This window comes from Hippopotamus amphibius, chromosome 1, assembly GCF_030028045.1.
Source record: "Hippopotamus amphibius kiboko isolate mHipAmp2 chromosome 1, mHipAmp2.hap2, whole genome shotgun sequence".
NCBI lineage: Eukaryota > Metazoa > Chordata > Mammalia > Artiodactyla > Hippopotamidae > Hippopotamus > Hippopotamus amphibius.
This window is the reverse complement of record NC_080186.1, coordinates 20782928-20803904: the sequence shown is the minus strand read 5'-3', so window position 1 is coordinate 20803904 and position 20977 is coordinate 20782928. Positions and strand designations below refer to the sequence as shown.

The window sequence follows — 20977 nt, the reverse complement described above, 5'->3', positions numbered from 1 at the left end:
ACCTGAAATCTTTATATACAAATACTGAACCATTATGCTGTATACCTGAAACTATAATAATGTTGTATGTTAATTATATCTCAATTTAAAAAAAAAAAAGGAAAAAACCCACCAACCCACCAACCACTGCTATAGGGCCAGGGCACGGCCTACAGATGCTCCTTCAGCCACATGTCTGTTAAAAACCAGGCTCTCCATAGATACACAAGCTATCCCCCAGCTGAGGGATCCCAGGAGTCTGAAAAAAACTGGCAATCCCTGGGGTGGGCTCTCAGGGCCCTAGAGGCACCTGTGGTGGCAATGTGGTGGCTTCCTTCACAGAGGCACTCTGAGGAGAGCTGTCAGTTTTGGTAAAGTGCCCTGAGCACCTTGGAGAAAAAGCACTAAATAAACCACTGTCCACAGCAGCCCACGTGGGCTGAGATGCCTGGGCACAGAATACAGTAGGGAAAGAATCAGCATTAATCTTATCTCTCTCATTTGGCTGGTTTGAGGCCAGTCTCTCAAACTGTCATTTTCATCAGATGGCAACTGGTCAGCATGGGGGGAGTTGATTAAAAAAAAAAAAAAAAAAAAATTAAGAACTAGAATGTTAGCATAGGAAGGAACAGATCATTTACATTAATACTAACTATAACTATCATTTGAGCATCTACGATGTATCAGGAATTTTATGCAGTTGCTTAATTTTCTGCAATTTTTGAAAGCAGGTACTACTACCACTAACATGTTGAAAAGGAGCAAGCGGATGCTCAGAGACTGGGTTACATGCCCAAGCCATCCAGCAAGTGGCAGAAATTAGACTTTGAACCCAGGTCTGCTGAACCCCAAAAGCCATTATGCTGTGACACTATACAGACTGAGGAAAAAAAGCATCATATCTTTGAGTCAAGTACCAAGAGCTGGGCTTTGGTCTCCTATCAGTTGTGACCTTGGGCAAGCTAGCAACAAGCTGGACTTCAGTTTTTCCACTTGTAAGACGAGAGAACTGGACAAATCTGAGTCTGTGGTGCCCCCAGGGCATTTGCAAAAAACGACTGGCACCATATGGTCAGGGCCATATGGAAAATGCAATACCGGCAGCAATAGCCCGGAATGAGGGATACAACAACACAGAGCAGTATAAAGATGTAAGCCATACCCATCAGTTCGAGCGGCTCATCACAGTAATTGTTTTTACTGGGAAATGAGAGGGAGTGGCAAAGACAGAAGACTCAAAAAGAAGTCTCCCCTCTCCCCTCTCTACCTACACGAACAGATGTACCTCTCTACCTACTCTGAACTCCATGTCCTTTCATTGCACAGGACACAACTCTGCTTTCTACCCTACAAAAAGCCAGTTTTTCAGGTCTTCTGTTCCACAAAAAGTCAGATGTCTGGTTGTTGAGTCAGACTTCATTGTGCCTAAGAAGCTGGCTTTCTACAACGCACTTACCACACAGACGAAGTTCAATCAATCCAAGCCCCTATTCTCTCCCCCTGGTGGGGCCACCTTTAGTATTTCAGGACTCACGTTCTCAGTTCTCCTAAAAGAGCCCAACTAACAGGTGCCTTCTAGGAGGACTGTTGAAAGAATTGTAGCAATGCCCTGTAAGTGGAAAGATCTCTTTTCCCGGGTATGCATTCCTCCAAGCATAATCCTGCTGAGAGATAGGAGGTGAGGATCAGCCCACTCAGTGCCCTGCCAGTTCCAAGGAAGCAGCAGGGCCAGAGAGAATTTCCTCACGTGTTTCCAACGTGTTTCATGCATTTTATTGCTCATCTACCATGCAGATCAAAAGCGCTGGAGCAGGTCCAACTATTTCACACAGAATCTCACACTCCAGGCTGGCTACAGCCCCGAAAGCCTTCGTTTCTTCACTTGAAATACTGCCCAATGTTATTTTGGGATGTGACCTGACAGAGGAAGCCCACAGGGATTCCATGACGATAACCGTTCCAGCTGTGATTGGTTGCCCAGCCCCAGCGAGTGCCAGCATGGGTTTGTCAGGCTCTGCTGACAAACAGAACTCAGCAGCTAACACCTTCTCTTCACACCACAACAAAACCATGGCCGAAATCACACAGTCCATACCTCGTTGGGGGTGGGGGTGGGGGGGACGTGGGGGTGGGGGGGGCGTTACTAGTGCTCTCACAGGAAGAGCCGCAAGTTCTCACATGAATTGGCTGCCTGATTAAGTACATTTTCAAGCAGGAAGATACAAGATCAGGGTTACAGAAGGGGGGTTAAACAATCTTCTGACAGAGACTCACAAGGATGACATCAGCTCATTTTGCTGAGCAGATTAAACAACAACAATAAGCAAGTTTAAAGAATGAGCTCATGGCAATGCTCATGTAAGAAAACTCACAGGGTTTTCTCATAAATTTGGCTGAATCCTCAAGAAATGGAGCTTTTGTTAACCCCCCAGATGGAATTCTCATATTCTTTCAGTTGAGAAGAGCTTTTGCCAAGCTGTGCTGACTACTGGCAGGGAAACCATCCACCCCAGGTAAATCCTACACACATACTTATAAATGTGTGTGTGTGTGCGTGCATGTGGGGGGGGTGGGTAGGAACTTCGCCACTCAGCCATGCTCATTTAAATGACAACCCTTGGATGAAAAAAGTCCAAATGCACAGCCTGAAATGACCAAATCTGCATTAGCAATTTGTCAGGTATTTTTCCCCCAGCCTAGCCTAACGGATCCACAGCCATGGTGGACGGCTGCTCCCAGGCTGGAGAATGGGAGGAAATCCTGAAGCACGCAGAAGAGGTTGGGAAACTTAACCTTTGATGAAAGGTAGATGGTAGGAAAAGAGGCAACAGTTTTGACAAATGTCAAGGAAAAAGACAAATAATTACTTAGGAACTACTTAAGGCACATAGGTTCTGGGGAGACCTGATTTTTCCTAACGCCTTCTTTAAGCAACATATTTGTCAAGGGTCAGGGGAGGAAGAGGCTGCCTCTGTCAGACACGCCCCCAAAATATTCGCTACAATAACTCTCTTCTTTCTCCTCCGGAAGGATGGGTGATCTGACCCACCCAGACTAGAAGGGACTCCAGAGTTACAGGACTGCTGCTCTGTTGTTCCAATGAATGGTCTTAGTCCAAGAGATTAAATGCCATCCCTCCCTAGAGAGCAGGCTCACGGTGCTGGCTGAAATACCAAGAACGAATCAACACACAGTGGAGGCTGCCTCTCTGACTTCCAAGTCAAGGTTTAAGCAGGTGGTAAGAAAGAGGAAAGAAAAGACACAGAGGCTGGCAACTATCCTTGCAGCTTAAGACCAAGCACTATCTCCTGCCTGGACTACACTCATTGTGTGGAATAGCAGAAACTGCTCTGGGAAAGGCTCAGAGAACTCTATTTCTTAACACCCCACCCCAAGTTTCCCAAACACACCAAACTCCCTCTTCTCTTTTTCTACAAGCTATTATTCTGGGGATAATGAATCATTTCCTCTTGGTACCTTCTGGCTGCCTGGTGAGGAATGCACAGTAGGGAAAGATCGGACTCTTCTTGTCTCTAGAGCATTTTTCAGGGGCCCACCTCCAATAGGAAATCCCCTACATATACACATCGAATTTCATAAAGAATGCTCTGGGAGACCAAATGTCCAAAGGATGTTGGAAAGAGGAATAAAGCAAGTCCCTTCATGTCTCCTTTTTAAGGGACTCAGAACTGACATAAATATGTGACTATCACGCGTTCAACTCCTGAGGTACGTGGCTGTCTCCCGTTTCATTCTCACAATTATCTTCTGATGTAGCTATCATCCCCATTTTAACAAAGAAGCAAGGAACTCAGAAGTTAAATGAATTACCCAAGGACTGAAAGCTATTAAACAGAATAACTGGGGCAACAGTCTGTCTCCAGACACACTGGGTGATTAGCAACATGACTCTAAGAGGCTAACCTCACTAGGCATCACTTAGCTCTTCTGTAGAAGAGTAAAACTAGATAATCCAACTCTACAATGTTATGTGCTCCTCTCTTTCCTAGCCACTCTTCCTTATAAATCACTCTTCCTTTCTAAACTTTCTTTCATGGTTATTTCAGGTCAGCCCTTTCACCTATAACTCAATTTAAACCTATTTTTTCTATACTAAAGGGTACAGTACTTTTCCTCACCTCTGGGTCCTTAGAAGGACACTTAATGTACAGGGGGGAGCAGGAAGGAGGGAGGAGAGAGTGACTTAGAATCTAGGGAGATGAGCAGGAGGTTAAGTCCCATGAAAGGAGGTATCTGATCTCTGCTGGTATTTCTGTGCCCTAATCCTACTATCAGGCACAAGGGTGTGGCCCAGAGAGAGAAGTCAGATCATTCCTGGCCTCTAGGTGGCCTCATTTCGGATAATTTCAAACCCTCACACTTTCTTCCTCACCCAGCCCTGCAGCCACCCTTCCAAACTGCAGGACAACTGGGTCTTGTTAGGAGCCCCAACCCCAAACTACAACATGGGAAAGCTGCTTTCCAGGGGCATGAGCCAAGCAACCTTCAACACCCTGCCCACAGCTGCGCTCCGACAGTGGGCAACAGAGCTCCTCTAACACAACAGAGTGGCCCATGTCCCAGCCACCAAAGAGAACTGGGTGGGAAGAACAGTTGCTTGAAGTTGCACTGTAGGTGCAGCAACTATAGACTAAAATTGTTTTCTGCCTTGGGAACTTCAAAGATGAAAACAGCTTTGTGGGGACAAAGCCTCTACAATCACAGTGTAACTTCCCTGACCCCTCACCCTCACTCTGTAGGCAGAGACCAGAGTCCCTTCAAGATCCTCTGGACCCAGTGGCTCAGGACTGATGGCACTGTGCTGAATCTGCCCTTTTCCTCACTACCCTGTGGGGCTATATTCCCCTATGTTATTAATGAGCAGAAAAATGCCAAGCACTCAAAAGACAAAATGCTTGATAAATATCACTCAAAAGCATCCTCTTTAGACCCAATCTCTACTAGTCTCTCTCTTTAATAGTCAGTCCCCCACCCTAATCCTGTACCTCCATTCTAGACCTCCACAATGAAGGAGGGACTCTTGGGTGTTGTCATCAAGGAAACTGACTCTCCTTCCTGAGACATACAACCCTGAAAGGGCCTCAGACACCTGGTAAAAGCTCTTGATAGAACTACAGTGCAGGGAAGGAACGTCTGGAAAGGAGGCTGTCGAGAGGCGGGGCTCTGTGTCACTGGAGAAATTTTAATCTAATTACAAAAATACAAGAACCTACTGTTCTAATCCACCTCAGCAAAATCTCTTGACGTAGGTCTGACCCTTTGGGTGGAGGCTGAGGGCACTGCTAAGGTGAAAAGTGGGGAGAAGAAAGTGCTGGACTGTCGGCATTCCTGCAGTAGGCACCCCTTCAAACAGCAACTTGGCCACTGCAGCAGCCATTGATTTTCCCAGGGTCGATATTCTGCTCCCACAGATCTGCTCGGCTAGAGGTTTAATCACATTGAGTGCTTCTGCTCAACATCTCCCCTGCACTTCCCCCTCCCCAAGCCAATAAAACAAACACCAAACACAATGAGAGTTGGCAACAGATAGATGGTGTTCCCCGTAGCTGGCCCTTACCCCCAGAAAAATTATAAGCTCCAGCTCAAGGGAACCAAAAGCTACATGCAATCCACAGGAAGCTGCAGGGACAGACCCACAGGCCCTAGAGAACCTTTTAATCCATTGCCCAACATTCCCATTGAGACCCTTCTAATAATTCAGATGTTTTACATAAAAAAAATCCAGGTTCCCAACTTGTGAAAAGAATAGATCCTAGAACTCCCAGAGGGCACTGATCGATTGAAACCTTGCTTTCCAGTCTGTCACAGACCCCACCAGATCTGTATAATACTCATGTTACCTATCTGACCAGCTCTCCGACACACACCCCACCCCTCCTCTACCAAGGTTTCTCACTTAGGCCAGGAGAGAATGTCTTCTCTAGTCAGAAATCACCTCTTGGTCAAAAATGTAGAGAGTGTTCTAAGGGTCACTAGCTAAGACTCAAATCTGAAAAAAATGAAACTAGGTCAGCGCTGGGCCTGAGTTAGAGCAGTCAAGATCAGTGCATATTTATGGAATAGGGCTATTCTAATCCCAGCAGGAAACAAGCACTGTAAAGCTAGAGAAGGCAAAGAAGTTAAGAACTCCCTACTTTCTCCAAGTCTTGCATTCCCTGTCAGGAAAGCCAACCACACAGACCATGTTCCATCATGATCATCAGCTTGGATCCTAGAACTTAAGCAAGGAGAACAGGAAAAGGGGGAGAGGAAAGGAACACAGAATAGACAGTAGAATTCTAGGTCTGAGAAGGCTGCTCCTTAGAAATACGGCAACCAGAAAGCAAGAAGGATGTAATGTGCACAAGTGGGGGGAGGTAAAGCTGGCACTGTCCTGAACACACAGCACAGACCAAGGTCTAGGAGGCTGAATGGCCTCCCTGGTTTGGTATTTAAAGCCCTCCATTTATATTTGCCAGTGATTTTCCCTACTATCACCTATGGGTCTAGATAAAATCCAGAGGTTAAGGGGGAGGGGGTGGAATAAACAAATCTGAGAGTGGGGAATGGAGAGACTCTTAAACCAGAAAAGGCAGCCCCAAAGGCCTTTAAAACCAAAGAAACAACTCTGTATGTAGGGAAAGGCACAGTCAAGTCCTAAAAGTAGAAGACGAGGACTTCCTAGGTGGTGCAGTGGTTAAGAATCTGCCTGCCAATGCAGGGCACATGGGTTCCCATCCCTGCCCCAGGAAGATAACCGCATGCCTTGGAGCAACTAAGCCCGTGCGCCACAACTACAGAGCCTGTGCTCTAGAGCCCGTGAACCATAACTATTGAGCCTATGTGCTGCAACTACTGAAGCCCATGCGCTTAGAGCCCATACTCCACAACAAGAGAGGCCACCACAACGAGGAGCCCGCGCACCACAACGAAGAGTCCGTGTACCACAACAAAGAGTAGTCCCCACTCACGGCAACTAGAGAAAGCCGACGTGCAGCAACGAAGACCCAACACAGCCAAATAAATAAATAAAGTAGAAGACGAAGGGGGGAGAAAAACGAATATTCTTGATAACAGTTCCTCTGAATACAGATCCTCTGGATTTATTTGGAACTTGGTTTCTCCCCTACCTTCCCCCAAATATCAGGAAATTACCTTCACTCATCTCAGTAAACAATGTTCAATACTCCTTCCACATCAAAGCTGGCCTTAGGGGACAGATTTGCTCTCAGCTTGAGTCTTCAAACCCTAGTTCCCACCTTCAACAAGGCCTGGCTTCTTAGCTCCCTTGGTAAAGGTCAAATGGGAAGCAAGCTAACAGCTCTGAGGTGAGCTCTGCCTCATGGCAATCAGAGATTATGTCACAATACCAGCCAATTCCATGCTGAAACCAGGTGGGGAGGAGGAATAGGTTTTTGGCCATGGAAGTAGATGGAGCAAGAGATCAAGCACTGGCCCCCAAAGGGACAGCACTGGATCATATACCAGTTTCATCACAGCTTTCAGGCAGAACACCAAATACCTTAGAAATAGGAGAAAAAGACAACAGAGCTGATTCTATGCTTATCAGGTACGTTAAAATAGTTCCACACCTATGGGCCCTCCCCTCTGGACCAAGATTCTCACTCTGGTGCAGAGGGGCCCTAATGGTTTCTGTAAATATGGCATTTCTAGGAGGACTTTGTTCAAAAAGCGCAAGCTATCCTCACCACCTCACGCCACTTTCCACCCCTTTCCCCAGAAAGACAAGAAAGACAAGAAACAGCTTGGCAATCCCACATCTAGGGCCTGCCTTTCGGATTTTCGTTAGTCTTCCTAGAGAAGGACAATGGCAGAACCAGGGCATGTACTTCACTGAGGTAGTCTCCCAGGCAGCTTTGCAGAAATAAAAGCACCAACAGGAGAGAAGGAGAAGGGGAGATAGATGGAGGAAAGCCACTGTCACCTAGGCAACTGAGTTCATCCATATGTTGACTCAGGAATTTCAAGAAATCCTAGCTTTTGAAGTTTCTTCCTTCCAGAGTAAATGCTTCCTACATCTTCCTATGGAGCAGACCCAAATCCAGAAGCTATAGTATCACTAGTTTTGCCCAGAAGTCTCAACCCCACATCTCTCCACACCTCCTCCTTCCCCTTCTCTGAAGAGAAGAGAATATGGAAGACAAAGTCTGTTTTCTGCATATGGCATTCTTGCTTCTCTTAAAGGAGCTTTTTGCTGATCCTTTATAGGAGTTGGTCCTAATAGTAAAAGCAATGGGCTCCATTCAGGGAACTCAAAGTTCTGACTTACTAAATGACCTTGGGCAAGTCCTTTACCCTTTCTGGGTCTTGGGTTCCTCATATAGGTATAGTGTGGGATGAGGAGGAATGGTGGTGTTTGTGTTAGTGTGGTGAATATTCTGTGGAGTAGCTCATGCTGACTCCATTCTACTCTTTTCCTAATTGCAGATGTTAAAAAGCTAAAAGCTACATTTCCCTGAATTCCCTGCAGATGGGTTTTGGTTATAATTTAGGTTCTGCTAATAGAATCAGACTCAAGATTAGATCAAAGTATGGCAGTGATCGTACTTCTATCTCCTTCACTTGTTCCTACAGTGAGCATTTTGGTTTCATCTTCTAGTTAACTGGGTGCTGGTTCTGGTAGCAGCGGCTGTGGCTTCTTGATTCCAGCTTACTGATCCCTAGAGAGCAGATTCAGAGCACTCAATCTGATAGTGACTCACAAGCAGGAGTTCCCTTGGTGAGTCAAATCTAGGTCTAGATCCCGATTTCTGGAGCCTAGAACATGCTCCCTCAATCCTCCTAACATTTTTTAAAGCCCAATTCCCTACATTAAATCCTTCTCTATTAAACATACCCAGGGTTTAGTATGGCCTAGGTTCAGTGTAGAAACCACTCTATCTGACACAGTATCGTCAGATGATCCCAAGAGAGTAGCTGTGAAGGAGAAAGGAGAGAATTATTCACAAAGTCAGAGTCTTCTGGGGAAAAATGGGCAAGACAGGGAGGTCTGGAACTTTAAAATACATTTGTCCAGGACAACCTCCTTCACTTCTTCCCTTCAGTCTTCCTGTACTTTCTCCCTCCCACTCTAAGCTCTGGTGGGAGTTGAACTGCTCACACAAGATGGAAGGTTGAGTCAGCACATGCTTTCCTTTCCATCCCTATATACTCTGTAAGCTTTTACTCTGCTGAGGATAACATTACCTGCCTACCCCCAAATAAGTATTCTCTGGGCTTGGGCTAGAAAGGATACCAACTGTCTTCCTCAGCAGCAGGAAATACATTTATTTACTCCAGGTGGTAAAGAACCAGGGCACAACAGTCCTGACAGCCTTGCATAGCTAATAAATGAAGACATGTTTGGCCTGCCAGATCCCAGCTTATCTTCTTATACCAATTTCTGGTTGAAGTAGCAAACCACCAGCTTCCTGCAGAAGGGCTGGGGACAAACTGAAAAACAAGGTCAAATTCAAGTGGCATGCTTAATGGGGACAGGGTACTTCCCACCAGTCCTCAGTAATGCTAACTGAGCCCAGGAGCCATCACACTAGACGTAAGGCTCAGTTAGTTTTCAGAATGAAGTTGTTCTGAAGAAAACAAAAGGTTCCAGCAAGAGGAATCTGTGTGAGACACACAGGCAGGAAGCAGAGCTGAGCCACCAGCAACTAGAATAGAAACAGGAAATGGGCCCAGGAACAAGCATACAGTAATCTGCTGCAAGCAGCACAGGCTCCAGCAGGCAGTATCAGGGCCGAAGCAGCATGACTAAGATGGAGAAGCAGATTGGCTACTCCTGCCAGAGAACCGGCGTTGTAGAGAAGGGACACTATTTGCACAGGGTACATGCTGCTCTGAGCAGTCTGAGTAGATATGACAGAGGGGGTGGGGATTTCCTTTTTGAGACTTTGTAAGAGCACCTGGATTACAATTCAAGGGGAGCAAGCACAGATACACAGTCAGATATAAAGAAAACAGGTCACCAACCTCAGAACGGCCTAGCTTCTCTAAGTACCAAAACTGCTAGTGACATTTGTTACCCCTTTAAAAATAAGCCATCAAAAACCTAGGCAAAAACTGTTGGTCCTGCCTTCCTTTACCATGAAATGTGACAAAAGGGAACACAAACAGTGCAAAATTAAAATCCTTCAAATATTCTAGTTTTTTAAGCCTTTAGAGAATTTGTCACCCACCCCTCACCAATAAACCTAGACAACAAAATGCTGATCCCCAAGCTCAAGTAGGTAGCAAGAACCTAGGAGCCATTCAACAAAGGTTTACTAAGTATTTGCCTAACACGTATTAGACACAGGCCTGCTATACCAACATGAAGAAAATGGGAAGAAGTCCCAGAAAAGGTATTTCACAGCTAGGTTTTGAAGCCAAAGTAGAAGTTGCCTAGGCATTAAAACAAAAAAAACAGGGCTTCCTAGGTGGCACAGTGGTTAAGAATCCACCTGCCAATGCAGAGGTCACGGGTTCGATCCCAGCTCCAGGAAGATCCCACATGCCGCAGAGCAACTAAGCCCATGTGCCCAAAAAAAAACAAAAAACAAAAAACAAAGGGGTGTGTGTGTGGGGGGGAGACAGAGATGACACACATACACCTTAAGCAAAAGGACAATGGCAGGAAGGACCAGGAGTTGTGAGCGAGTGACCAGAGATGAAGTTGCAGAGGTATGCTGGGAGCTGTGGATGGCCCCACAGTAGGGTCTGGACTGTAGGCACGGGGAGCCAGGGCCCCCAGAGCACCCACAAAACAACTGGTTTACTAGTCACAGTATAATTTATTGTATTCAAAAGTCTCTGGCATGATATTCCATGTGAAAATTTTACTCTCAGCTTTCAGGGTCTGACTCCTCCTTGCTTTAGAACCATAAGACACATGAATCACCTCGAGATCTTGTTAACAGTGCTAGAGTCAATAAAGCTGGTGTGGGGCCCAGGAATCTGCATTTTTTGCAAGCTCCCAGGTGATATTTGTGCTGCTAGATGATGGACCACATTTCCCCCAGTACCAAGGACCTAAATGATTAAAGTTTTAGCATTAATCAGGACACTCTTTTTTTAAAAAGGCACAGAACAAGGCTTGCTCCCATACAACACAAGGGAACCAAAGAACCACTTCTGTCAACTTTTCACTGTTTGAGGTGATTTCCTAGTTGGTTAGTTCCTCCGGTATGCCTGACCTAGAGATTTGGCCACCTTCCCACTCCCACTCAGTGCTGTCCCTTCAGTTCACAGCTCATCAATGCCTCCATCACAGGGAGGTCAGGGGAAAAACGGGAAATGGAAATCCATTTACAACTCTTCTTTTAGGACAAATCTAGTAAATGTTAAAAGACAAAGGGCTGAGGCTTTTGGCTAAAGATTAAGAGAGAGTCAGCTTGTCCATGCCCTTCCTCTGCTGGGTGGGATGCTAAAGGAAATATTTCATCTGAAATATCAGAGAAAACTGGATTCAAATCCTAATTCCAAGCCTTAGTTTCTTCTTATGGAAAACAGAAATGATTATTCAATTTAGTACATTTCAATTGCTGCCCTTCCAGGAGGATTCATTTTAGCAGTAGATCCTTTCCTGGCCCCACTCCTGCCCTCTAAGATTCAGATTCTGTAAGAGTTCCCTCCCATTTCCTCTTTTCAGATCACTATCACCCAAGCTCTCAAGATTTGAGAACATCATAGCAGTTAAGCATGAGTGCTAATAGCTACTTTGTTAAGTAGAAATCTAAAGAAGGGCTTGGAAACCCAAGCGATAAAAGAGTATCTTTAATTTAACACACATTAAAAATACCATTCCTATTCACCTCACTCCGGGCATCAACAACTTCCACTCCTATCTAACCGGAGCAAACAAATATGGTCTAGATCTTCAATAACAGCCTCTGAGACCTTCTCAGTCAAGGATATAGTGTCCCTTTTAAGCTAACCCAGTGCCCTTGATTCCCTTCTCTTGCGACTCCTGAAAGATGTGCCTGTTTATACCTTCCTAATGTTCTGCGGGCAGCTTCACCATTCGATGCCTATCTGGCATCATGCACATGTGGGTCTCGAGAAGCCGAGGAATTCAGGCCCGCCCAGCTGCCTCCCTCCATGCCTTTCAGGAGTGCTCTTTACCTTTACACCTTTCCCTAGCGTGCGTGCTTCCCTCCAGCCCTCAGAAATCAGATCCTCTCCCTGCCTCACAAGGATCCCAATAAACTGCTTCATGACAAATACAACTTCATATTCCTTGAAAATACATTAAGTGCAGACCATCTTTGTCCCTTCCTTGGCTTCCAGAAATATGACACAATCCTGGTCCCCCCTCCAATCTCTCCAACTATGTGTTGGGTGCTTCTACTCAGTGACCACAGGCACTGTCCAGGGCGCCATCTGGCTCCTCTCTCCATGCTGCATGGCCTGGGAGGTTTAACTATTCCATGGTTTAACTTAATTCCATGGTTTAACTATTAAGCACTACACAGACAACTCTCAAATTCTATCCAGACTCAGCTCTTACCCAAGTTTCAGTCTCCTATCTCTAACTAGTAACGAAGCATTTGTTTTTAGACATCTCACTCTATGGAACTTAACTTCTCAAAAATGAGTTTTCCTATTAACCTTTCTATTTCTGTCAATGAGATCCCCCTGCCCCGCAACCTGGTATATTGTTAAAATTTCCAGCCAGTAGAATCCACATATTTTCAGTTCTGTAGATTCTTTCCTGTGCATCTCACAACTAAGATTAGGCGGTTATATAAATGAGACAGAGGGGTAGAACTCCACTGAACGCTAGAATTATTTCAACAGTTTATCCCCTTGGTTGCAGACTATCCCCTTTACAAACCATACCACACACCAATGGATCAATTTGGTAAAACATTAGTTTTATCATGTTATTGCCCTAATTACTTATTTGCAGGCCTATGAGATCAGATCCAAACGGCTTACTTATCCTACCGGGGCTCCAGGTCCTGCGATCTAGCTTTCCTTCCTTGTTACTCCCCACCCCAGGAAGCGTGATCCTGACCAGCCCCCCTAAATGTCATCCACATTGCATCCCACAACCATCTAGTCTCTGCTCAGGCTGTACTTTTCCTTTCCAACCACCCCAATACATCCACATCTAGTTCATTCTAACTAAACTTCTGCCATGATGTCTCCCCTCTACTATTTAGACATAAATGGATCACTAACTTCACCTTTATCCTCATAGCATTCATTGTAACATTCAGACACACATTCTTCTATCTATTTCACTAATGAAACAGAGGTGGACCCTTGAGGGTCGCAACCATGTCATACTCAGAAGCACCAACTTAAAGAGTTCAGGTTACCTCATCAAAGTTCAACCCTCATCTAATGCGCATCTGCCTTCTATATAACAACCACAGCAAATAGGGTGCCAGATTTTACTCCAGAGACAGGGAACGTACCTAATTTTCTTTTTCTTTTTAAAAATATTCTCAGTCCTTCAGATCACAAAGGAATTTGTACGTCACACTTGGGCTTAAACCTATAGGCAACAAGTAGCCAGAGGTTTTAAAACAGTACTGTAACTTGCCAAGTTTGATTTTTAAGATGATCACTCTGGTGATTATGTTCAGGACAGACTTCGAAGGAAAAGAAACAGGTCAGGACTCTATAGCAAAACACCAGGTGAGAGATAATGGGGGCCTGTAAGAGAGGCAATGAAGAAAGACAAGGGATTCAAGCCATTTCTGAGGTAGACTAGGATTTGGTGAACAACTTATACAAAGGATCCAGTGATAAGTAACACAGAGCAGGGAGCTCCCAGGATGGTGCTGGCAATGCAAGGGCTGCCTTAACCCACGAATAAACTGCAGGGGTCACAGCTGCCAGCAGTCTGTCTCTCCTAAGTCTCTCTTCCTTCATTTTCAACCCAGTCTTCCCTCCAGATCAAGAGTCAAATGACAGTGTAAGTCACCACTATTATTGCTTCCTAGTCTAGTAATTTTTTTCTTCCCTTTTCAAAGGACTACCAAAGCTCATTGTTATTCAAGTATGGTCTTTAGAACTACAGCACCACCCTGAGAGCTTGTTAGAAATGCAAATTCTTGGGTCCTACCACAACTACTGAATAAGAATCTCTCTGGGCAGAGGTCAGTAATCTGTGTTTTAATTGACCTCCAGATAATTCCTAATGTACTCTGAAGTTTGAGAAGCAGTGATATAGCTAACCTCTCCAGATCAAGGCTTTTAATCCTATATCCATTTTGTACCACTGAATGGAAACTGTCCCAGGCACACTTTCAAGACTAACATGTAAATTTACAAATGTGCCTCAGTAAGAAAAATTTGGGAAGCAGTCATTACTCTAAGGAAACCACATATACTTGGATGAATCCTTAAACAGAAGCTTTTCAAGATGCAACTCCAAGTCATTCTCAAAAATGACCATAATCAAAACTCAGAAATCAATTTACAGATGAGTCCCTTACAGATTTTGACCCAAAATGAAGAAAACTAAAGACTTAATGACACACCTAGAGATTTGCTCACCCGCCCCTTACCAGGGATCAAACCCGTGCCCCCTGCAATGGAAGTGCAATCTTAACTACTGGACTGCCAGCAGGGAAGTCCCAAGAACCTTCTTAACATAAGGTGCAGTGGTAGCTATCTTACAAGATAATGACAAACCCTAACCCCACTTCTTCCTAAGGCCACTGTCAGGAAGCACAAATAAATTAATCCATCTTCTAAAATGAAGTTTGGGCATTCTCATAACAGTCTGTGATAACTGCCTCGCACTAGCAGTGAAAACAACAATCTGGTAATACGGTTAACCTGTCCCCTGTCAGCCATACACTTTTTGGATGATCAACGAATCTGCTCAGGTTTATTTGTTCAATGAGTTGGAACCTACTATATGCCAGGCACTATGCTGGCAATGAGCAAGGCAGAGCAAGTCTACCCTCCCTGCGTGTGAAATAAGTAATTGAAACCACCCTTGAGATAAGCATTGACGAGAAACATGGGTGCTAAGACGGTCTATTATAGTAAAGGAACCTGACATAGTTTGGACTAGTGGATCTCTTCTACCAAGGCCAAAAATCAAGATCACCCAAGACAGCTTCTAAACATACCAAAGCCCAAGCCTTACCTCATATCAAATAAATCAGAATTCTGTGAACCCTGGCCATTGGTTTTAAAATCATTTGCTCCGCAAGTAAATCTAACATGCAGCCAAGGTAGAGAACCAACTGGTTTGGGGTATAATGTGATAAGCGTTATGGCCACAGAGGTCAATAATACAATGCCTGCCCTCCAGAAACTTTCTATCTAGTGGGAAAGACCCAACAACGTAGAAGTACCAGCAAAATGCTCTAGCAACACGGAGCAAAAACCCCTCAGATACAGGATAGTGCTTCTCTGGGCACAGGATAGGGAAGTAATCCCATCAGGCTATACAAGGTGCTTTTTACCTGTGTCAGCAAGGCTTGGTTTCTAAAGATGGGTACTCAGGCACCTAATTATGCTTTATACTTTTCATACATCTTAAATATTGCAGGCTTTTAAAAAAGTAAGATGAAAACTGCCTTTCAGTGAAGGCATCATAGAAAGTTATTTAAGCAGAGCTTTGAATCTTGATTTCTGAGGAATGATCTTGAAGATGCAGACTGAAATACGAACAGGAAAAGTTAGGAGGAAAAGTGTATTAGGCAAAGGGAAGACTGTGCAAGGGGCTAGAAGCAGAAAAGGCATGGGGCCTTATAGAAACTGAGAGAAGGCAGAAAGCAAAAAAGGATGAAGCAGAGGTTCTCAAAGTGCCATCCTAGTAGCATCAGTACATCAAGAATTTGTTAGATATGCAAATTCTGAGGCCTACTCTAGACCTACTAAATCAGATGGGGGGGGGGAGGGGGGGGCGGAGATAGCCTTGGTAATAATATTAAGGATTTTCGATTTTATTCCAAGATTAATGAAAAATAATTGAGAGGTTTTATAGAGGGATAACATAATCAAGATAATAGTAGCTAAATGGTTTGGCATTAATAGCTGAGCAAAAACTCCTCAAAATCTAATTTTTGGAATAATCAGGATCAGAAACCATACTGAGTCTTTAAGTCAAGCGTCACAATCATAATGCCTTTAGGGCTAAGCCAGAAAGGCCAATGAGTGAAGAGAGGGATGTGGAAAACTGAAGGGGCTGCCCTCCAGTCAGCACAGCATCTGCTCTAGAGCCAAAGACAAACACGTGCTGAGTGGAGGGATACTCTGGCGAACCTAAGGCTCCCTTAACACAGCTGCTTAAGAAAAAAGTGGGCCCCTTGCAGGGAATCCCGCCTTCTCCTTTCTTCAAATGTGACTATTTCCCCAGCCTGGCTAGGCAAATCTGGCATCAAACCAAAATTTCAAAGAATAAACCACCTTTTGTTTCTTTGTCCAAGTAGTAGAGGGATAAAAAAGCAATTCAACAAACAAGATGCCAATAACCCAGCCAGCTCACCTCCCACATGGAGCTTCTACTACAGAGCAAATGACCCATTTGGATGAATCTATAGTAGAAGCCTGAACTTTGAATGCTCCCTGTGATAGGCTACCCAGGAACAACCCTCTCCTGGGCCCAAGAGGCTACCAGTGCCTTCACTCCAGTAGGTCAAATTAAGCTCTTGGATTCAACAGTACTAGGCTCTCCACCCTTCCAAGACAGACAACGTGCTTGTACGATAGTTTTCTCAGGACTAAAAACTATCAAATACAGTTCAATCAAAAGGTCACTAGAAACAAGCAGAAACGTTTTGATGAGGAGCAACTTACAGCACTGGTAGAAATCCACCGATTTGGATTCTTGCTACAATAGTACCTCACCCAGATTTAGCCACAGACCATAGATGATGAGGGAGTGGTTACACAGTTCTGACTGAATCAGGTTAAAAAGCACATTCCAGTGAAGTTCAGGATGCAGAAAAGGATTGCAACAGACATTAATGAGAAGGGAACAAAGAGTGATTGCCTTATTCAGACACTTCCTCCCCAGTTTCTCAGTTGAGAAAGTCAACAGTCTCAGAAGTCCCATCTGACAATGGTTATTCATCCTGGCCTGAGAAGCTTGATTTACAGGTGCTGAGGGACTCCACAGATCTTGCCCTACTAAGGTTATGGCTCAGAGATCTTCAGGGGAAAGTATGGAAGCTTCATGATGAAGTGAATTCCTACCTCCTATCTAGTCCTCAAAGATCCAGAAAACCATTTTCTCCAAAGTCAAAATAACTGAAGAGACAAGCTTCAAGTAGAATCAGAATTTCAAAAAAATCTTATTCACATCTGTGGCTGAATTCCCACTTCCTAAACTGAAGCCAGGTTTGTAATGAAGTGTTTGCCACCTACAGTCTTATTAGATTTCAGAACACCCCATTTTATTCCTGTGCCCAACCTAAGTGACTTGCCTACGTGTAGTGGCAGAGCTAAGACCAAGGGTGAATGTTCCCAGAACCAGCCTACTATCAAATAGTTGGTGTTAACTGTCTCTGAGTATCAAGTATAGCCCCTCTAAGATGATAACAGTTGACGTTTATGGAGCACCTATAAGCACCAGCACTCTCTTTATACTGACTTATTTAATATTAACCTCTCCATGAAGTGGATACTTTTAGTTTCATTTTACAGATGCAAAACTAAGGCATGGAGAGATTAAGTGACTTGCCCAAGGCTACAGAGTTAGTGGCAGAATCAAAATGCAGACCCAGGAACTCTGGCTCTAGAGCCCAAGCTGTTAATCAGCAGACCATACTGTCTTTCTCAGGATACCGTCAGTCCATCCTATAAACACTAATCAAGCATCTGGACACCAAAAACTCTACTAGACAAAAGCAACTACACAAAACAACAACTAGAAAATCTGCTTTTACTCCACCATGCTCAAGGTGACAGTCCATGCCAAATGCATCCCAGATCCTACCTCCCAGCTTAACGTTAAGACAAACACCTAAAAATTAAGCCCTCAGAAGTAAGATATAGAAAAAAGCAAAAAACAAAAACAAAAACAAAAACAAAACCCCACCAAGCCTTCTCTCAACTTTGATGGAGAGCAGACAGTGCTTCCACCATCTGCATCTTCTCTGTTTCTCACCTGGGTCCAGGCCTAAGAGCCCAAGATTTAAAATAAATAAAAAAAACTTTTAAACAGTGTTTAAATCTCTAAACAGAGGTCACAAACATATTCTTCCCTGCGCAGGCAACCAAAACAGACATTCTATAAGGTCAATCCATAAATTCCTATTCAGAATTTTGAGCCTGAATTCAAGGAATTGAATTGAATTGAATCATTCATTTAGCTCAATACCACCAAAACATCCAATCAGAAACTGGTCTTCTTTACTTTCTCTCTCTGCTCCCATCATCTTTTAGAGGGTGGCAGAAATACTCACAGGCAAGCTTGAAGGTCTTGACTGAAGGCTCAGGTTCATATCTTCTTGCCCTCCCTTACTGGAGGTCATTGAGGGGGCTGAGGATGCCTGAGACCCAAATGAATCTTGAGATAACTCCTAAAACAAGAAAAACAGAAGCTGTGAGAGCCTCGTATTAATAAACCAGGCAAGCTTGCTTCATGGTCAAATAGCTATGGGACTCTCTCACACAGGGGAAGCTGGGTGTGAGAGACTGCCCAATGGCACACAATATTACCTGAAGGCAGAAAAATACAAGTTGTGGCTCTTAAGAACATCAACAGTGGTCATAAGGCTCTCTGATGGCACTGCTGACCATCAGAGAGACCATTTACCACCACTCACAGAAAGCTGTTGCTTGGGGGATAAATGCTAAAGTCTAGCTAACTACAAGTTATATCTGTCAAGGAATGAGACCAACAAAAACTCACGCCAGAACCTCTGCATTAAAATGAGTACTGCTTCCTTTAAAGACATTGCCTTGGGATGAGATATTTATTCCAATAATGCCACCAATGCACAAAATCTTTAGTGGACTTGTATCACTCAGTCATTCTCTTTTTTTTGCTCCTTAAAGAATAAACCCCTAATCGTTATTTTTAGAAATTATCACCTACCTTGTTCATAGACATGGCTACAAATGAATTTTAGCTATTTTCCAAAATCAAATCCACTCTCAAAAAAAGTAAAGGATTTGCTGCTACTGAGAATGTTCTAAAGAACGTGATGTCAGCGCTGACAGCAGTTTCAAATGAAGGGGTCCAAAATATTCTGAGCAATAGCAGAATGGAATGGCAGTTGGATGAATGTACAGTACAGCCTCCCAAAGTGACTGTTTTAAAAAAGACCAAACTAACTTGGATGCTCAAGTTTTGAATGCTAAGTAAAAAAAAAAAAAAAAATCAGTCCCATTATCTTTATTTCTTATCTGTATATGTAATGTTCCACTGCCCTATTTCATTAGTAAGGAGAGCTACAGGCTTTTATGCAGTCATGTCTTTATTAGTTCAATTACAGAACCAATTTGTATGGCAAAGTTCTCATGACACCAACCCCCAGTGTCTGCAGTCACACGCAGGGAAAGGCAAGAGGAAGGGGCATCTTACCTGTGGTGGAGGGAAGCGCTGCTGGGAATAGGCAGTTTGTTGTGACTGCTGAGACTGGGGCTGAGGGTACGCAGCCTGCTGGGGAAGCGTCGAGGTTGCTGGCTGCTGAGGTTGCTGCTGCTGGTAAGGAGACTGTGCCTGTGGCTGTGAGTAGGGGGGCTGGCTCTGGGGATGCTGCTGGGTGGTGGACTGCTGGGAGGGGTACGGAGTCGGGGACTGCTGATGGGGAGGCTGGGATGGCTGCTGGGAATACGGAGGCTGAGAGGACTGGAGCTGTGGTGGCTGAGACTGAGGCTGCTGCTGATATGAAGGTTGGGCATGAGGGGTCTGGGATGGTGGTTGCTGGGAGTAGGGTGGCTGCTGCTGCTGGGGGTGAGGGCTTTGCTGGTTGTAATATGGAGTCTGGCCCTGCTGACCATACCCACTGGGGCCTTGTTGTCCATAAGGTGGAATCTGTAAAAGGAAAGGATAGTTTTAGCACTGACACTTCTGGATGAAGAAAGGTGAGGTATTCTGTCAGAAGCTATGTCCTGAAGATGGGTATAGAAAGCAGGCAAGCCAAGCTTCACACTTAGAAGGCCCAGGGTTTTCTACCTATCCTGTTAAACTGAGCCAGGAAGGACAGCCAGGCTGGGTGACTAGTTGGTTTGTTTACAAGTAGACTACATTCAACCAGAGAAAATTTACACTATTTAATAAAAATTTAGTCAACTTACAAGAGCTCAAGAATCATTGTTTTCAACAATGAGCTTACTCTTTTCATCATGGCCCAGACTGTTTTTATAAGTGCTAGGAATCTGTATCTTAGCCACAATGAAGAATCAACAGCAGCCTGGCTCAGCCGACTGAAACCCTAGTAGTGTTTAGTAATCCAGACGGTATGCCAATCGCTAAACCACCCTGGTTCTCTTTTTTTACTTAGTCTTCATTCAAAAAGTATCTGAGAGCCTACTTGCTTACTTGTACCAGGCACTATTCTAGGCAGTAGGGATACATTTGGCAAGTAGGAAAAAAAAACCCCAAAGACAAAAAACAATAATATCCACCTCAACTCTCCTCCATTTTCTCATTGAAAAAAAAAATGTGACTTTATATAAGGGCATACTTTGCTTAGAAGTCTTAGAAGTAAAGTTAGGTTTTTTATATTCTATCCCTCACTATTTTCAGTACGAATATCACACATATAAATGGTAGAAAATGCTGTCAGAACAAAAAATGGCAATAAGAAGATGATGGTGCGAATGGTCAGACAAAAGGAGAAGAGTAAAACCTTAATATCTGTAACAGCGCTGTTAGCACCTTTCTGTTCAATCTTCCCTTTTCCTGCTACTCCCAGTACCTTCTAAACATTCACTTTAAACCAGACGGCTATATGTTGAAGGCCTTGAGAAACATGAACGGCCTCTTCTCCCCCAGGGCACATGGTATGAGTGGTTTTTCTTGGTAGTGGTGGATTGGTGCTCAGCCACTGCCTTTTTCTTTCTCCCCATTTCCTTCAGA

At 44.3% G+C, this 20977-nt stretch overlaps 1 protein-coding gene across 6 annotated transcripts in view; it reads right to left on the bottom strand.

The window, feature by feature from the left end:
• ARID1A (AT-rich interaction domain 1A) overlaps positions 1 to 20977 on the bottom strand; it is a 66592-nt gene that overhangs the window by 20547 nt on the left and 25068 nt on the right. For all 6 annotated transcript variants that reach the window (XM_057701222.1, XM_057701241.1, XM_057701259.1 and 3 more), the window contains 2 exons: positions 19478 to 19930; positions 18354 to 18470 (listed from right to left, as the gene is read on the bottom strand). In XM_057701222.1, coding sequence (XP_057557205.1) covers positions 18354 to 18470; positions 19478 to 19930 — 570 coding nt within the window. The remainder of the gene's footprint in view (positions 1 to 18353; positions 18471 to 19477; positions 19931 to 20977) is intronic.